The 19,132-nt window shown below is 33.5% G+C and overlaps 1 protein-coding gene across 1 annotated transcript in view; it reads right to left on the bottom strand.

Annotated features, from left to right (window-relative positions):
- Nucleotides 1-18,803, bottom strand: part of ANXA10 (annexin A10) — a 94,556-nt gene extending 75,753 nt beyond the window's left edge. The window contains exon 1 of the mRNA XM_027599798.2: nucleotides 18,659-18,803. Coding sequence (XP_027455599.1) covers nucleotides 18,659-18,676 — 18 coding nt within the window. The 5' untranslated portion in view covers nucleotides 18,677-18,803. The remainder of the gene's footprint in view (nucleotides 1-18,658) is intronic.
- Between the last annotated feature and the right edge of the window lie 329 nt (nucleotides 18,804-19,132).

The raw sequence follows: 19,132 nt of genomic DNA, 5'->3' as shown, positions 1-19,132 counted from the left end.
AGTGCTTTTCCAGTATATCTTATCTTTCAACTCAATTCATTCTTTATTCTTTGTTGATTATTATTCTCATATTTCAAAACATTAATGCTGCTTTCATATTTGCTTATGTCTCATAAAGTGGTTAAAATTTTCTAATGCATATAATGTAATCTAGAGGGCATAAAACATAATAACTTAAAATTTTGGGAAGGTTAAATGAGAAGTGCATGCAGTATAGGTTCTAAGTGATTGCTCATACTCATGGAACACATGCAGTGGTGGATTTCCTACTTAAGACAGAGATTATGCTGCTATTTAATGGGTGAAGAATTGAATTTCATGGATATATTAAAACAATTTCTATAAAATGATGTTGCAATTATTAGATGAATAGTGATTCTAAAATTTCAGCAACTTTCCTCTAATTTGATATTTTTGGAGAAGTTAGTAACCTGTATTCTCAAAGCACGGTAATCTATTTCAAAAATAGAATCAGCCTCCTAGTAATGAAAATTTCTTTAGTTTTAATACAGAAATCAAAGATAATGTTTTCTAGTGAACTGTGTGTTTTTGAAATGGTAATGGGAAAAAAATGGCCTCTTTTGCCTACCATTTTACTTCCTCTTAGGACACTGTAAGACAACTATGGAAAATATGGTGTTCTGTTTCCACACAATTTTACCTTTATAATAATTCTTGGTTTTGGCTGGTTTTACATTTTTTCCTTTCTCTGAGTTAGTATTAACTAAAGCAAGAGAATATGATTTTAAGGAAAAGCCAGTTTGCAGCTAAATAAAATCTTGGCTGGATAATCCATAAATAAGGTGGTTACCTATATAATAAGGAACTTTTATATAATAAGGAACTTCTATATTTCTGTTTTAAAGGAAATTGAACCCAAACAAGTTTTAGAACTTTGAAATTAATCTTGATACACATATGACTAATATATATTGCAGAATTAAAGTAATGGTCAGTTTGTTTAGGGTAATATTTGCTTATTTTATTTTTTATTATTTTTTATTATGTTCAGTTAGCCACTGTATAGTACATCATTTGTTTTTGATGTAGTGTTCAATGATTCATTAGCTGCCTATAACACCCAGTGCTCATCACAACACGTGCCCTCCTTAATACCCATCACCCAGCTAACCCATCTCCCTACCCCGCCCCGCTCTGAAACTCTCAGTTTTTTCCTGGAGTCCATAGTCTCTCATGGTTCGTCTCTCCCTCTGATTTCCCCCCTTCATTTGTCCCTTCCTTCTCCTAATGTCCTCCATGTTATTCCTTATGTTCCACAAATAAGTGAAACCATATGATAATTGTCTTTCTCTGCTGGACTTACTTGCTTTGAACTTTTAAAAAGAAATGTCTTACATGGCATTTTATTATGTTTGGTGAGTGAAGATGTACAAATATCAAAAAAAAAAAAAAGAAAGAAAAAAAAGAAAGAAAAAAATGAAGAAAAAGAGTATCATAATAAAGGGGGAAAGCATTCATTACTAGAAGTTTTCTTTATAGACATTAGTTGTACATCTAGCCATAATTTGCTCTAGGGATGAAAGAGACCAAAAGGAGCACATTACACATTATATCTTGATTGGTTTTATGTGAATTGGTTCATAGCTTTCTACTTTAATGAAATGCTTTGATGGCATTATAGTAAAGAATCTAAGATAAGTGAGATATCATAATTTTATTAATAGCTAAAAGGCTTTTAACAGTATTTGTAATTTTGAATTTCTTAAAAGTATCTGGTTTTATAAGGACATTGGACTTAAATTTTATTATGCTTTTCCTTATAAAAGTTCATCAATATTCTGATAAATAGCAATAAGTGATTTCATTGGGAAGTATATATCTCAGAAGTCATCAAATATTTAGGAAGTAAAAGATGATTCAGAAAATATTGATGATCACTAGATTATATGGTAAGGTGCCCCCCAACTGTTCTTTTAATTTTTGAAGTAATCTGTCAACCATTTGTCAAATTACACAATGATATCAGGATCGATTTAGGAAATGATAGTCATCCACTAAAGGGGGAATCCAATCTTATTATTTTATTTTTAAAAATAATAATTGGTTATTTTTATACTTCAAAGCATTGGTAATGCACCTAAAATTTTTGTAATATGTACTCAAGTACAATCCCTTTTTCTGCTCTAAATTGCATTTGGAATGTTTTTACATTCCTTTCTTCATTTAAAAAAATGTAATAGCTAAATGTAAGAGCTAAAGCAGTACTAGCATTTAGATAATTTACAAAAATTGAGAACATATGCTAAAATTCATCAACGTTCATATGGTATCTTAAGGGAAAATCTCTGCCAAATAAATATGATGTGTTGAATAGGAATCAGTTATGGGTTGCTCCACACAAGACATATATTAATCTCCTTTTTGGAAAGTGAGGGTTGATAGAAGTATTCATTTGATAGACAAATACCAGAAAAGAAGGGGCGAAAAGTCAACATGTTTATATAATACTATAACAGGATTCTAACTTTGCTCCCTTTAAATTCAGTTTTTATTGAGGCTCTAACCTGCTGGCAGAACAGTAGCTGCCAAGTGCATCCATATGCCAAAGTGAAGGATAAACCATCTGGGTGGGGCTTCCAAAGAAAATTCTAGAAACCAGTTTTCTAACTCTTAGCCGCTCACCAAGCTAGAGGATTGAAGAGGCTCTATTTAAAATTACAGGTGGGATTTATTGTGGTAGATAGTGTCCTGTGAGACCTTTCTGCTGTGCCATGGTAAGTGAGGTGAAAGCTGAAGGATGGTAATATCATCAAGGAGACAACATAGAGAACCCGATACATGTTCATGGAATTTGGGGAGCACAGTGGACTCACAATGGGAAAGGCTAAAGGTGAGACTGCATGGATAACTAGCTGCTTTATGTGAAGAAGGCTTCACAATGAATGCCTGAACTCCCAAGAATTTATGTACCTCCCGAGTTTGTCACACTCCCAGAGTTTGTTGGGACATGTCTTGAATGTTTATCATAGGCCAATTGAGAGCCACAAGATGGGAAGAGTTAGTCATTTTGAAGGATCTGGCTCCAAATCTTCTTTCAGAAGGACTGATAAGAACTTTAGGAGCACAATGATAAACTTGAGGAGAAGATTCCTGGCAATGAGAGGTATCCCAAAAACCTACTGTGGTTCCAAAGAAACATCTTCTTTGACCAGAGAGCATCAGTGCTATGTGACTAAAATACCTGTTAAATAAGACCAAAGACATTCCTGAACATTTTCCCACATACTCACCCTTCCCTAATCCTGGACGTATTGAAAGCCTGTCAGACTGCTCTCAGGTGTGAAGGACTGAACCAAAGAAGGATAAAAAAAGTCAATCTTGCCCTCTTTTCTAATGTAGGAGTTTGGCCTGAAGCTGGCAGGAACAGGTGAGGGAAAGAAGCTTTAACTAAAAAGAAATGTTCAAAATTTTACCTCCACAAACATAGACATTTTTTAATTTCTATAAATTTTTTGTGAGTAGAAGTGACTTATTAATATTTAGTTAGGTGAGAGTAATCAAGTCATGATATCTCCAATGAACTGAATATTTGTGTCTCCCAAATTCATATGATGGAGCCCTAATTCCCAATGTAATGGTACTAGGAGGTGAAAGCTTTGAAAGGTAATTAGATTTAGATAAGGTAATAAGTGTGGGTCCCCCATGACAGGATTAATACCCTTGTAAGAAGAAGAGACCAGAAGAGTCTCTCTCTGTCATGTGAAGACCCAGTGAGAAGAAACCCTTCTGCAAACCAGGAAAAACGGCTCTCACCAGAAACGGAATCTACTGTCACCTTCATCTTGAACTTCCTAGGCTTTAGAACTGTGAGAAATAAATGTCTGTTGGTTAAGCTACCAAATTTATTATATTTTCTTATAGCAACCTGAGCTAAGACAGGACCTCTGGGAAACTAGCCCTATAGAGTTTAAATGGATAGTGTAGGATTAAAAAAAAGCCACTTATAGTTTTGTTTTTAATTAATAGCCCAAACTTAACTACCTGAAAAATTATTTTGCTGTTTTCCAAAAATACCTGTTAAATAAAAGATAAATAATGTAATAGTGCATTAATTTATATCATCAGAAGATTAAATTAACAATGTGTCAGAGATACTCATTTAAAAAAAAAAACTCTAGGGGCACCTGGGTGGCTCAGTTGGTTAAGCGACTGCCTTCGGCTCAGGTCATGATCCTGGAGTCCCAGGATCGAGTCCTGCATCGGGCTCCCTGCTCAGCAGGGAGTCTGCTTCTCCCTCTGACCCTCCCCCCTCTCATGTGCTCTCTCTCTCTCACTCTCTCTCTCAAATAAATAAAGAAAAATCTTTAAAAAAAAACTCTAAAGCTTAATTTGCTTTGTATCTTTCACTGAAATTCTTTGTTCTGCTTCACTCCATTACCCCCCCTTAATTGACTTTCAGTCTATATTTATTTCATTCCTAAAGAAACAGTGAGAAGTGAAACTAATTAATAGCTATTTTGACTACAAATTACGAAGTTTTGTCCTTCCTGTTTTTTTTTTTAAATTTAATTATTCAATCTTTGGTTTGTTATCAAGTAAATCCACACTCTCTTTTTGATTGGTCTGCTTATACCATTGCTCATGGGGTCCATGTGAAAAGAATACTGATATGGCAATGTTTTCATGGTGTATTTTGGTCTTTAGATGACTCTCCAGAGAAAAGTTATGAGGTCCCCCAACTAACATGGAGTGTTAACTATACTAGGATCTGCATGAAGTTGTCAATGCTTTATGCCACTAATTTAAATATCTCCATCTCTATATCTAATGCATCTTTATTTTCTATGGTTTATCACATTCCTGAGTAGAGGAGGTGGGGTAAAGAGAAACATACATCTATCAAATAAATGAAAAAGTAAAGCAAATATCATGTAGCATATAGCTAGGAAACATCTGAAACAGCTTTTCTGGATATTATAAAAAAAATAAAGGGTAGCCAGTAAAAGTTAGGGCCTTCTCTCCATTTCCCTTGTTGATGAACACATATATCTCACTAGAATAAGGCTGGCTTGATTTCAAATAATCATTATCCCTTGTTGGACAATGTAGCACATTATCTAAACTCTCCTGATTCACTTTTTGTGGAGTTACAGTCATAGATACTTTGTACACTTGAGTTGTTTAGAGGTTAATGGGATATATATTCCAGTCAGTAATAGTTTTTATTAATCTTATTCCTCCTCTTCCTCTTCCTAATTATCATTAGCTTCAATTTATAATCCCACTTAGGTTTTAATTGTTCTTATGAGAGTTCCATGGGACAACATCATTTTCAAAAACCATTTAGATACAAAATTAGAAATAATAATTGAGTTGTAAAGTTAAAACTTGCAGTCTTTTAGATACCCACATATATATTTATAGTATTTTACCATTTCTTATGTACCTTAGAAATTTGTAAATTCATAATAAATGCTCTAAAATATTATTGACCTAAAATTGTTTATACTGTGCAACATTAAGAACTTGATCACAGATCCTAGCAGCTTTCAAGACCAAATGAACTTTTTGTGATCAAAAATAGACAAGAGAAACAAAATCAACCATCTACCTTCATCATGCAAGGTTGGTGTCTATGGTACTTATAAAGGAAAATTTATAGCATAAATGCATATGTTAAAACAAAAGAAAGTTTCCAAATAAAAAATTTAAGCTTTTATCATAAGAAATTAGAAAAATAATAGAAAATTATACTCAAAGCAAAGACATTTTAACAATGCTAATTCTTCCGATCCATGAGCATGGAATGTTTTTCCATCTTTTTGTGTCTCCTTCAATTTCTTTCATGAGTGTTCTATAGTTCCTAGAGTATAGATCCTTTACCTCTTTGGTTAGGTTTATTCCAAGGTATCTTATGGTTTTGGTGCTATTGTAAATGGAATCGATTCTCTAATTTCTCTTTCTACATTTGCATTGTTAGTGTATAAGAAAGCAACTTATTTCTGTGCATTGATTTTGTATCCTGCCACATTACTGAATTGCTGTATGAATTCTAGTAATTTGAGGGTAGAGTCTTTTGGATTTTCCACATAAAATATCATGTCACCTGCAAAGAGAGAGAGTTTGACTTCTTTACCGATTTGAATACCTTTTATTTCTTTTTGTTGTCTGATTGCTGTTGCTAGGACTTCTAGTACTATGTTGAACAATAGTGGCGAGAGTGCCCAGAGCAATCTATACCTTCAATGCCATCCCGATCAAGATTCCAATGACAGTTTTTAAAGTGCAGGAACAAACAATCCTAAAATTTGTATGAATCAGAAAAGACCCCGAATCACCAAGGAAATGTTGAAAAAGGAAAACAAAGTGGAGGCATCACATTGCCTGATTTCAAGCTATATTACAAAGCCGTGATCATTAAGACAACATGGTATTGGCACAAAAATGGACATATAGAACAATGGAACAGAATAGAGAACCCAGATATGGACCCTCAACTCTATGGTCAAATAATCTTTGACAAAGCAGGAAAAAACATGCAATGGAAAAAAGACAGTCTCTTCAATAAATGGTATGGGAAAATTGGACAGCTATATACAGAAGAATGAAACTCGACCATTCTCTAACACCATACACAAAGATAAACTCAAAGTGGATGAAAGACCTCAATGTGAGACAGGAATCTATCAAAATTCTAGAGGAGAACAGACACTTCTCAAAAGGAGACATATAAATGGCTAACAGACACATGAAAAAATGTTCATCATCATTAGCCATCGGGGAAATTCAAATCAAAACCACTTTGAGATACCAACTTACACCAGTTAGAATGGCAAAAATTGACAAGGCAAGAAACAACAAATGTTGGAGAGGTTGTGGAGAATGGGGAACCTTCTTACACTGTTGGTGGGAATGCAAGTTGGTACAGCCACTTTGGAAAACAGTTTGGAGGTTCCTCAAAAATTTAAAAATAGAGCTACCCTATGACCCAGCAATTGCACTACTGGGTATTTACCCCAAAGACACAGATGCAGTGAAAAGAAGGGCCATGTGCACCCCAGTGTTCATAGCAGCAATATCCGCAATAGCCAAACTGTGGAAAGAGCCGAGATGCCCTTCAGCAGACAAATGGAAAAAGAAGATGTGGTCCATATATACAATGGAATATTACTCAGCCATCAGAAAGGATGAATACCCAACTTTTACATCAACATGGATGGGACTGGAGGAGATTATGCTAAGTGAAATAAGTCAAGGAGAGAAAGTCAGTTATCATATGGTTTCACTTATTTATGGAACATAAGGAATAGCATGGAGGACATTAGGGGAAGGAAAAAATGAAGGGGGGGAAATCGGAGGGAGAGATGAACCATGAGAGACTATGGACTCTGAGAAACAAACTGAGGGTTTTAGAGGGGAAGGGGGTGGGGGTATGGGTTAGCTCAGTGATGAGTATTAAAGAGGGCATGTGTTCATGGAGCACTGGGTGTTATACAAAAACAATGAATCATGGAACACTACATCAAAAACATAACATAATAGGGGCACCTGGGTGGCTCAGTCATTAAGCGTCTGCCTTTGGCTCAGGTCGTGATCCCAGGGTCCTGGGATCGAGCCTCACATTGGGCTCCCTGCTCGGTGGGGAAGCCTGCTTCTCCCTCTCCTACTCCCCCTGCTTGTGTTCCCTCTCTCACTATGTCTCTCTCTGTCAAATAAGTAAATAAAATCTTTAAAAAAAATAAAATAAATAATAAAATAAAATAATATTAAAAAGAAAGTAGAAGATAACACTTTCTAACTCATTTTTGGAGCCATAATTGCACTAATACCAAAAACAAAACCAAGATTACAAGAAACAAAACTTACAGAACAGTAATCCTTATGGACAAAGATGCAAACTCACACAACCTAATATAAAAAAATCCAATGCAAAAATATATAAAAAGAATAATGTAGCATGACTGAGGTTTATTCCAAGTATGCAAAGCTGATTTTACATTAAAAAATTAATCAACTTATTTTGTCATATTAATTAAGAAGAAAACTCATATGATCATCAAAATATGCTATAAAAAACTCAAGTATAGCATTCATTCATGTTTTAAAATCTCAGCAGATTTGAAAGAGAAGGCAACTTATTTTTTTAAATTTAGGGTATTTTTATTTTATTATTATTTTTTAGAAGACAACTTCTTTAATCTGATTAATGACATATACAAAAACTTTTGAAGCTAACATTATACTTAATGGTGAAATATGGATGTACTCCACCCATTTGTCCCCATCACTGCCCTGCCCATATTGAAAACAAAGCAAGGATGTCTTTTCTCATTACTTCTTCAACATCCTACTCAAAATCATAGTGCAATAAGAAAATTAAAAAAAAAGGCATATATATTATACAGGTCTTTCACCTTTTTGGTTGAATTTATTCCTGGGTATTATTATTATTTAAATTATTATCTTAATTTATCATTTTGCTGCTTCATTATTAGTGTATAGAAATGCATTGGATTCTGTACACTGATTTTGCATTCTGCAACCTCACTGAATTCATATATTAGTTCTAGTGGTTTTTTGGTAGAGTCTTCAGAGTTTTCTATATATATTATCAAGTCATCTGCAAATAGTAAAAATTTTACTTCTTCCTTACCAATTTGGATGCCTTCTTTCCTTCATCTTGTCTGATTGCTGTGGCTAGGACTTCCAGTAATACATTGAATAAAAATGGTGAGAGTGGACATTCTTGTCTTATTCCTGACCTTAGGGGAAAAGCTCTCAGTTTTTCACCGTTGATTGTGTTAGCTGTGAAAGCTATAAAACACTGATCAAAGAAATTGAAAACAACACAAATAAATGGAAAGATATTTCATGCTCATAGATTAGAGGAACAAATATTAAAATGTCCATACTACCCAAAGCAATCTATATATTTAATGCAATCCCTATCAAAATACCAAGAGCATATTTCACAGAAATAGGACAGAAAATTCTAAAATTTGTATGGAACCACAAAAGACCCCAAATAGCCAAAGCAATCTTAAGAAAAAGAAACAAAGCTGGAGGTATCACAATATCAGATTTCAAGTTATATTGCAAAGCTATAGTAGTCAAAACAGTTTGGTACTGGCATAAAAACAGAGACATAGATCAACAGAACAGAATAGAAAGCCCAGATATAAACCCAGGATTTTATAGTAAATTAACCTTTGACAAAGGAAGCAAGAATATGCAATGAGAAAAAGTCTCTTTAACAAATTGTGTTGGAAAAACTGGACAACTACATGCAAAAGAATGATACTGGACCACTTCCTGAAACCATACACAAAAATAAACTTAAAATGGTTTAAACGTCTAAATGTGAGACCTGAAACCATAAAAATTCCAGAAGAGAGCACAGGCAGTAATTTCTCTGACATCAGCTGTAACAGTATCTTTTCATATATGTCTCCTGAGACAAGGGAAACAAAAGCAAAAATACATTATTGGGACTACATCAAAATAAAAAGCTTCTGCATAGGAAAGGAAACAACTAACAAAACGAAAAGACAACCTCCTGAACGGAAGAAGAAATTTGCAAATGACGTATCCAATAAAGGGTTAGTATCCAAAATATATAAAGAACTTATACAAGTCAACCCCCCCAAAAAAAAAAAAACCCACAAAAAACCCAAATAATCCAGTTAAAAAAGTGGGCAGAAGACATGAACAGACATTTCTCCAAAGAACATGTCCAGATGACCAACAGACACATGAAAAGATACTTAACACCCATCATCAGAAAATACAAATCAAAACCATATGAGATATCACCTCACACGTGCCAGAACTGCTAAAATCATCAACACAAGAAAAAACAAGTGTTGGTCAGGATGTGGAGAAAAAGGAACCCTCATGCAATGTTGGCGGGGATGCAAACTGGTGCAGCCACTGTGGAAGACAGTATGAAGTTTCCTTAAAAAATTAAAAATAGAACTACCCTATGATCCAGCCATCCGACTATTGGGTATTTACCCAAACAATACAAAAACACTAATTCAAAGGGACATATGCACACCCTATATTTATTGCAGCATTATTTGCAACAGCTAAATTATGGAAATGGCCCATCAATAAAGACATGGTATATGAATATTATTCAGCCATAAAAAAGAACGAAATTTTGCTATTTGCAACAACATGGTTGGCTCTAGAGAATATAATGCTAAGCAAAATAAGCCAGTCAGAGAAAGACAAATACCATACGGTTTCATTTATATGTGGAATTTAAGAAACAAAAGAAATGAACACAGGAAAAAAAGAGACAAACCAGAAAACAGACTCTTAAATACAGAGAACAAACTGATGGTTACCAGCGGGGAGGTGGGTGAAGGGACTGGTGAAATAGGTAAAGGAATTAAGTGTACACGTATCCTGATGAACACTGAGTAGTATATGGAATTGCTAAATCACCATACCATACACCTGGAACTAATATAACACTGTATGTTAAGTACACAGGAATCAAAAATTTTTTTAAATATTTTTTTATTTTAGAGAAAAAATGCATGAGCAGGGTGGGGAAGGGAAAGCAGATATATGGGTTTGTATTTTCACATTTTTTTTCTGCTCTGTCATGTTAAACAGCTTATAAACAGTGATTCCACTGTAGAAATGAGCACACCCAGCATCCAGATCTCAGTTTTTAAATATTATTATTCAACTAAGGGTATCAGGACTCCTTGGAGAAGTGGTTAATTCCAGGGCTGGGGCAGGGAAAAGTACAGTAGACCATTGAGCACACTAGTGTACATTATATCTATTCTAAAAATTAGTTCCTACATCAAATTTTAGATTACATGGATTTGCTTTTGAATACTTTCTAAATATACAAAGATAATTAAATAGGAAATAAAAGGAAATAAACCTAGATCATAAAGCTGCACTCTTGCATCTCTTTTAGGAGAGGGGATGAAGCATAATATTTGAAAGGGAAGCTGACTCACCTGTTTCTTGTTATTGGCAGACAAGTTATAGATAACCCTGTGATTCTGAGAACAGGTGTTATTTAATATTTACTTCCCTCTGCTAAATAAGTTAAATAACATTTTCTAAAACGATTTCCATCTCTCAAGAATTCATATTAGTCCAAATCAGTATTATACATAAGAAAAAGACCAAGCCCACCAAATTGTAAAATTAGAAGACATTTAGTATCTTGAAGGAAGAAGTATCATATCCATACACTATCATCCTACTATTCACAATATCTGGGATGAAACAAAATAAGGACTGTAGGGTAGTGAGATCTTGAAGAGTGAGTTTCTAGTGGACGTTAAGTTGTGAAGGTTCAGTGGTGAACTTGGTTGCACAAAAAAATTCTCATTTCAAAGCCAATAATTCGCCTATCATGAGGGTTCATAAATCTGACCTTTTTTTTTTTTGCTTTGAAGGGACTACTGTACTATGAATATTTACTTTTCTATATACGAGCCACATGATTAAACACAGTCAGGTGATGAAAAGTACACAGAGGGTGTGTGTACCTCCAGGTACCAATGCCTCTACCGTACAGCACATCTGTCTGTTTTCTTACTTATCCTTTAAAACACTGGCATTTTGAGACTGACAACTAAATTACAGTCTGGAAGAATATGCATATATATTCAACATCTCTAAAGAATTGAACAATAATAGCACAAATGTTGCAATTAAGAAATACGATGATAAAATACATTAAGACATCTTATTGCTTTTTTTTAAAGATTTTATTTATTTTATGACACAGAGAGACACAGTGAGAGAGGGAACACAAGCAGGGGGAGTGGGAGAGGGAGAAGCAGGCTTCCCGTGGAGCAGGAAGCCTGTTGGGGGGCTCGATCCCAGGGATCATGACCCGAGCCAAAGGCAGACGCTCAATGACTGAGCCACCCAGGCGCCCCCATCTTGTTGCTTTATTATAAATTGCCTCAAAATGAAGAGGAAAATCCATCCAAAGCAGCCTCTGAGTAAAGTTGATTCCCATTTTATCTATAATAGTACATGAAACACATCTTATGTATAAATAGCCTATAATTATTTTTATGTTTTATACTTGATACTTATCATACTCTCAACATTTTTTTCCCCTGGTTTCTTCTAGCATAATAACCAGAATGTCTGAAGAACCTAAATAGAAGGGTAATTTAGAAAGAATATATTCATAATTATGTGTTGTGATAAGATGGGATGTTGACAAAGAAAAATGGGTCTTAAGAGGCAGTTTTTTAAATGCCTGAATGAGAAAAACATGTCCACAAATTATAAGCAGAGTTTTTTTTTAAAGATTTTGTTTATTTATTTGACAGAGAATGAGGGCACAAGCGGGGGAGCAGCAGAGGGAGAGGGAGAAGCAGACTCCCCACTGAGCAGGGGGCCCGATGTGGGGCTTGATCCCAGGACCCTGGGATCAGGACCTGAGCCGAACGCAGACGTTTAACTGACTGAGCCACTGAGACACCCCTATAAACAGAGTTTTAAGAATCTTTGGAGATAATTCAAAAGAGGCTGAGTCAGGGAGATTGATAGCATCAACTCTGAAATACTTTCTAAAAAAACCCTGCAATCTATTCTTTTTTGGTGAATCAAGCTAGGCTTTTCCTGATTACAAGGACTTTCTGCTGATAGAAGAAATCTATGGTAGATAGTGGGCTGGGTGTTGGTCTGAGAGGTGGTAATACAAAAGGAAAAATCAGTAAGTAATGCCCTCTAAATAGTGTCTTTCTATTTGCTTTCTCCATTCCACCTAGTCCCAGAAATATATGACTCATTAAAATAACTATGAGTCTTATTGCTCAAACATAATTTCTTGACTTTAATCTTATGATTTAACAAAAGAAGTATAGTTTTTAAAAGTGATTTGTGATAATCTGATGACTTTTTTCCTGTGCTGTTTGTTAAATAGGTTGATTAAATTAGAAAAAATAAAAATATAGTTAGTCATATTTTTTTCTGTTGTGGCTTTTACAGTTTCCAAAGTTGTTTAAACTTGAAGAGGGTTTGGGTTTAACCTGATGTTTATTTAAGTGAGTGTACAGTAGTATGTTAATAGTAGAAATATAATGCCAAAATAACTTTCTGAATAACTTTAAATCATCTGGACACTCTGGCTTGTAAGAGAAGTCAACAGATCTAGAGAGGAGAAAGTGGTATCATATCTTCCACAGGCCCTATGTTCTGAATACTGTAAGCACTTTTGGAAATGGAAATGAGTCTACAAATTTAAGTTTTATTATTGTTCTTGCTATTATGGTGAATGCTCTAAGAATTTGTAAACAAGGACCAAAATCTTTCTCATAATTGCCTCTTTAATGTTTTTACTTCCTACTTCATGACTTTGTTTAATTCTGGAATAATGATGGTTCCTATATATCAGTGGAATTACAATAATGCAGAGGTTTTGACAATCATATTCACTGTTGTATCCCTAGTACCTAGGGATTTCAATAATGCAGAGGTTTTGACAATCATATTCACTGTTGTATCCCTAGTACCTAGAATTGAGTGCAGGGCAGAAGTAGGGAGACCAGGTAGGAAGCTGTTTCATAAAGTGGTAGGTGATGATAATGGTAGCTTGGACCAGGGTAGTTGTAGTGAAAGTGGTGAGAGGTGGTCAGATAATGAATATATTGTGAATGTAGAGCCAAAATATTTTGATAAATAGTCTGTTTTTAAGATATGAGAGAAAGAGAGGAATCAGAGAATTATGCTGAGTTGAGATGCAAATTCAAGGAAGACTGTGTGTATACCTTGCAGTTAAACCATTATATTGGATATAATGACAAAAGGAGAGGCTATAAAATAGGAAAAAGAAAAGTTTCAAGAATTGAAACCTGGAACATTCTTGGCAAAGGAAACTGTGTCAAACAACACTCACATATATGATGAAAAATGAGACCGGGGCATGGGATTCGGGCACATGGAAGTCACTGCTTATGTACATAAGGACAGTTTAGGTGAAGTGTGTTTGGGTGAAAACAAGTTAAAGTGGATTCAGAGAATTGGAGGAGAGGAATTGAATACAATGAATGCAATGAACTTTTGAGGAATTTTGCCATAAAAAGGAGATTCTGGTGGTAACTGGTGAGGGAGGAAAGTGGGATTATGAAAATTTTAGCATGGTAGAAGCTATTTACAAAAAAGATTATGCTGAGTTTAAGAAACTATATTTCCATTAATGAAACTTCTGATGTTATTCAAATTTATTAATAAATTTTATGAATAGTTGTATACATATATGTGTGTATGTGTATATGTGTATACATATGTGTGTTTGTGTGTATATGTGTATGTGAATGATTGAACACATATATGTGTGTATATGTAAACTTAAATAACAAACTTAACTTCATCTCCAGAAGTAGTGCATTGGGTTGCTAAAGGCCAGAGCTTTTGAGTTAGAGTTGGGTTAAAGTGTGGGAACTGCTACTAAATAAACACTAATACCAGCATACCTTTTTGGAGTACTGTTTATGCTTCAAGTTGCCTTAGTGCTTTATCTACCACGTAATTCTCAAGAGGTTCTTATAATATAGGTGCTAGTAACACATCCATTTCACAGATAGGAAAACTAAGATGCAGAAAGATTAAGTAAATTGTTCTCAGTCATATGGATCCTATGGGGTAAAGCTGTCTCAGACTTTATGTTTCATTACTATTCTACAGTTGTATTTGCTCAGCCTTTACATTTAAAAGCAATCTATAGCTATTATAAGAGGGCTTAAAATAATTAACAGCATGCTTATATATCACTTTAAGGAAAAAATTACTACATTTAATTTTTCCAGTCCAATTCAACAGAGGCTTCAGTAAAAGTTGAAGCATAACCAGCATGATTCATAACTTTTGTTGAGTCAAAGTGTGTAAAGTTCAGACAATGTAGTCTTGTGATAGTAGAAAGCAATCTAAAGTATGAATAACCTTTTATTAATATTTGTTCAGTAAGTCATATTGCAGATAAATAATCAAAGTCAGATTTCTTGGATGGAAGTTTTTCTCTCAGGAATACCCTTCAATAGGAAAAGGCTGCTTTAAAAATAATCTTGCCTAATCAACAGCTTCTGCTCCCATGGGAGGTCCTCTCAGCTTGCAATCACTCTTGGATAGAATGCCCTGAATTTGTTTCTGATTTACTGAGTGCTCTTCCTTCACTGCTAAGTACCAATGCATTTACTCCATATTAGTTGGGCTAAAATGCAGACCATTATGTTGCCCACACTAGACATTGACTAAATTGCTGTTGTTTGGCTTTGGTGCTCTTTGGGGAGCCATTCTAGGGACAAATTTATGAGTAAGAGCATCTTTGTTAAGTTACTGCTGTTAATTTTCTGCCTCTTAATTGGGTTCCCAAAGGACCTACTTTGTGCTTTGTAGCATGAAGTCAGTAATTATGTAGGATAATCACACAGGAATTTTTACCTTTTTTGTGTGTTAGAAATGGTTTTGGAGTTAGACAGGATCCTGCATCACTACTTCCTGGTTTTTCACTTGGAGGAAAGTAATGACCTTCTCTAAGCCTCAGTATATTCATGTGGAAAATGGGAATACTTTCCTTGAAGGTTGTGAAGACTAAAAATAATATATTACAAAACCACTGAACAGAATATCTGGTGTTTCCAAAAGGAGTTTTAAAACTTTTACATGTTAAATGGTATTTTTGTGAAAAGATTTGCTCTGACAGTTAAATTAGACAAAGTGTGCAAAGCTCCTGATGTCTAGTAGAGATTCAGATAATTTTAATAATTGTTTCTCTACTTTAGGTATAATACATAATATTAATTCAGATATGGACTATGATATCAGTATATTTTATTGCTTGTAAAACTCCTACAATTAATATTTTTCTATCAATCAATAAATATGGTAGAAATAGGAAAGTTCTCAAAAAGATTGGAAAAAGAAGAGGATTAAAGTTTACTTTGAGTCAAAAAGGAAGAGTATAATCAAATAAATCAAACCATAGTAAATAAAATGCTACTGTATAAAAAAGGGGATCGGTTAATGATGAAACAGGACATAAACAGCCAACAATTTCACTAGAAGAATCAGGCCAATATATTTGGATGAGGCAGTATATTATAGTGGGTAAGAGCTCAAATTATAATGACAGAAGGATGACTGGGTTTGGATCCTGGCTTTGGCAAATATATATATATATATATATATATATATATATATATATATATATATATATATATAGGGATTCAAGCACAGGGAGGCACTTTATATATATATACATATTTATATATAAATTATATATAATTTAAATAATAATTAAGAAGTATATTTATTAATAGAATTGATAATTATATAAATATGATGAAATAATTAGAAATATGAACAATAATATTAATAAATTTAATAATTTATATTATTTAAAATATATATTTATATATAATTAACATTCTACAGTGCCATTTCCCTCAATGTAGGAGGCATATTAGAATAACATCTTCCTGAAAGGTGATTTATATCTGACTAATTAATAAAACAATCCCAGGCTTGCCATAATCATTTAATTAAATCTTGCTTTCAATAGACAGTCTTATGGTCAAGCACATACGTAAAATACACTTATTGCATTAAAGGTAAATTTACCTTCTTAATGTACTAACTAACCCACTTAAACTACTTTAATCATTAAGGTTTATCTACCTCCATAATTATAGGAAGTACTTTTAAAGGATTACATATAATTATTTCTTGCAGAAATGCAACTACTTTCCTATGACTCTTGCCTCTTGCTTGACTTATATTTAAATTTTCTATATTTTTAATTGATTCTAATGAATTACCTCAGTGGCTCTCAAAAATGGTCACATATTTATATCAAGCATATAAGTTCAGATGTCATATATTGAATAGAAACTTCTCAGTAGAGGACCTACGAGTATAGTTTTGAGAAGCGACCTAGTCAGTAATCATCCACACCATAATATGAGAACTTCTGCTTTATTGCCTATGGAAGAGCTCGTCTTTTGCTTGAGAACACCAGACTCAAAATAGAGATTAAACAGATGAACTTAACCTCAACTGTTGGTCTCTTGAACACCAAATTCTAATCACTTGGGCCATATATTTCAAGATAATAAATAATTGACTTAAAATATAATGACATTGATTATGTAAAACTATTTGATCATCAAAATGTGCTTTGGATAGATATCTGATAGATATCTGAAATACATAGATAAATATCTATGTATTTAGATAATACACAAAACCTAACATTTATCTCTTAAATGATCAAAAATACTTAAAATAAATATTTAAGCTTGCTCAAATCCAACTCTTTAGTCTCTCATATTCTTTATCAGCTCCAGAACCATAGCCAATCATTGCATTTTTTTAAATCTTGTCATTGTCATAACTTTTAATATTCCCTGAAATATAACTTAAATATTCTCTAAATATTCCTTTGATAAATTGTCATACACAGCATACAGGCTATAATATTATTTCCAAATAATTATACTTGAATGAATAGAAAGGGAGAAAACAGTAACTTTTTACAAATTAAATTATTTACCATGCTGGTCTGAATTACTTCGTGACACATTTCTCTTTGATGAAATGTAACTGCTGCACAATTAATAAAACAGTAATGATGTTTCAACTACCTATGAGATCCTAGAATCTCAAGATGAAATTAAGCTTCTTAAGGCAACAGTGATGAAAATTGGCCCCTTTTTTGATCCTCATTTGATATTTAATTTGAAAAACAAAATAAAATTTTCTTGGAAATTAATACTTTTTTAAATGAGTAAATAATATTATTTTTGTGCCAACGTTTAACCAAATAATTGTTGTGATTTTTTTGCATAAAAATTGCAGTAAAAATAAAAAGCTACCTGAAAGTATTTTTTATTATATAGATTCAAAAAATTGTCATCAACATAGAGCTCAGTTACATATAATTTCTAAGACCATGTGAAATGGATATCTTTTTTGAAATGTACATTTAGAAAACTCAGTGTATATGTCGGCTCTTTGAAAGTTTGTGGACTATTAGAGCAGTTGGATTGAAATGATTCAGATAAAAAAATACTAAACTGAGTTATACATTGCTTAAATTCAACAATCATTCAAAAATAAACTATTTTCTGAAGAGATCATAGATTTAAAATAAAAATTGACAATCACATTTATTTTTAGTTTCCTTTTTTTTTTTTTTAAAGATTTTATTTATTTGCCCGAGAGAGCCACAAGTAAGCAGAGCGGCAGGCAGAGGGAGAGGGAGAAGCAGGCTCTCTGCTAAGCAGAGAGCCTGATGTGGGGCTCGATCCCAGGACCTGGGATCACAACCTGAGCTGAAGGCAGACATCCAACTGACTGAGCCACCCAGGTGCCCCTATTTTTGGTTTCTTACAGAAATACATATGGGGAAAAATCTTATAACTTTAGTGAAAATTCGAAGTCAGGTTACTTATGAAAGTAATGGCATCTAAATTGCCTTTATGGAATAATAAATTACTTCAAAATTAGCATAGGTTTGAGATTTAATAATATAACTTTGTTTAATAGTTATATTGAACATCTACTAATTAAAAATTTAATGAAAATAAATTAAAACATCAATATTTCCTGATGAAAATGTCAAGCACCACACATGAAACTTTATAAATAAGGTTCAAATCTCCAAAGACTGGAAAAGTTTTATAGAAATAGTCATTATACTTACATAGTCTCCACAGAACATTTTGATGATAGTGGTTAACTTCAGAGGAGAACAAAAGAGTTTTAGTAAGTGATCAATTTCATAGGCTTGTTTTCCTATGTAGCTAGAAAGAATTGAAGTTCACTGTTCAATCACATTTATATGTCTACCGTTCACCTCAGTTTCTCAGGAAAGAAAAAGTAGGGTCAATTCTGGATACAGCATGTCTCAAGATAGAGTATTTACACTGAGCTATCAGTCATAGGTGCGTAGGTAGAATTGTTGCATAAAATAAATAGAAACTCTGGTCCTGTGTTGATTTAAGAAACATACATTAGCCAACCAATGAAAGAATGTAATCTTAAGAAAAAGCAGATGACTTATGGAAAGGTAGAGTTGATTAACCACAAAGTTAATGATTTATTTTTTGCTTTATCATTTTTAGATACTCTTTCAGGTACTCTGGCCCCTAGCTTCATGTTTCAAATTGCTAAGTTC

Source organism: Zalophus californianus, chromosome 2 (assembly GCF_009762305.2).
Source record: "Zalophus californianus isolate mZalCal1 chromosome 2, mZalCal1.pri.v2, whole genome shotgun sequence".
Classification (NCBI taxonomy): Eukaryota; Metazoa; Chordata; class Mammalia; order Carnivora; family Otariidae; genus Zalophus; species Zalophus californianus.
This window is presented reverse-complemented; position numbering and strand designations above follow the sequence as displayed.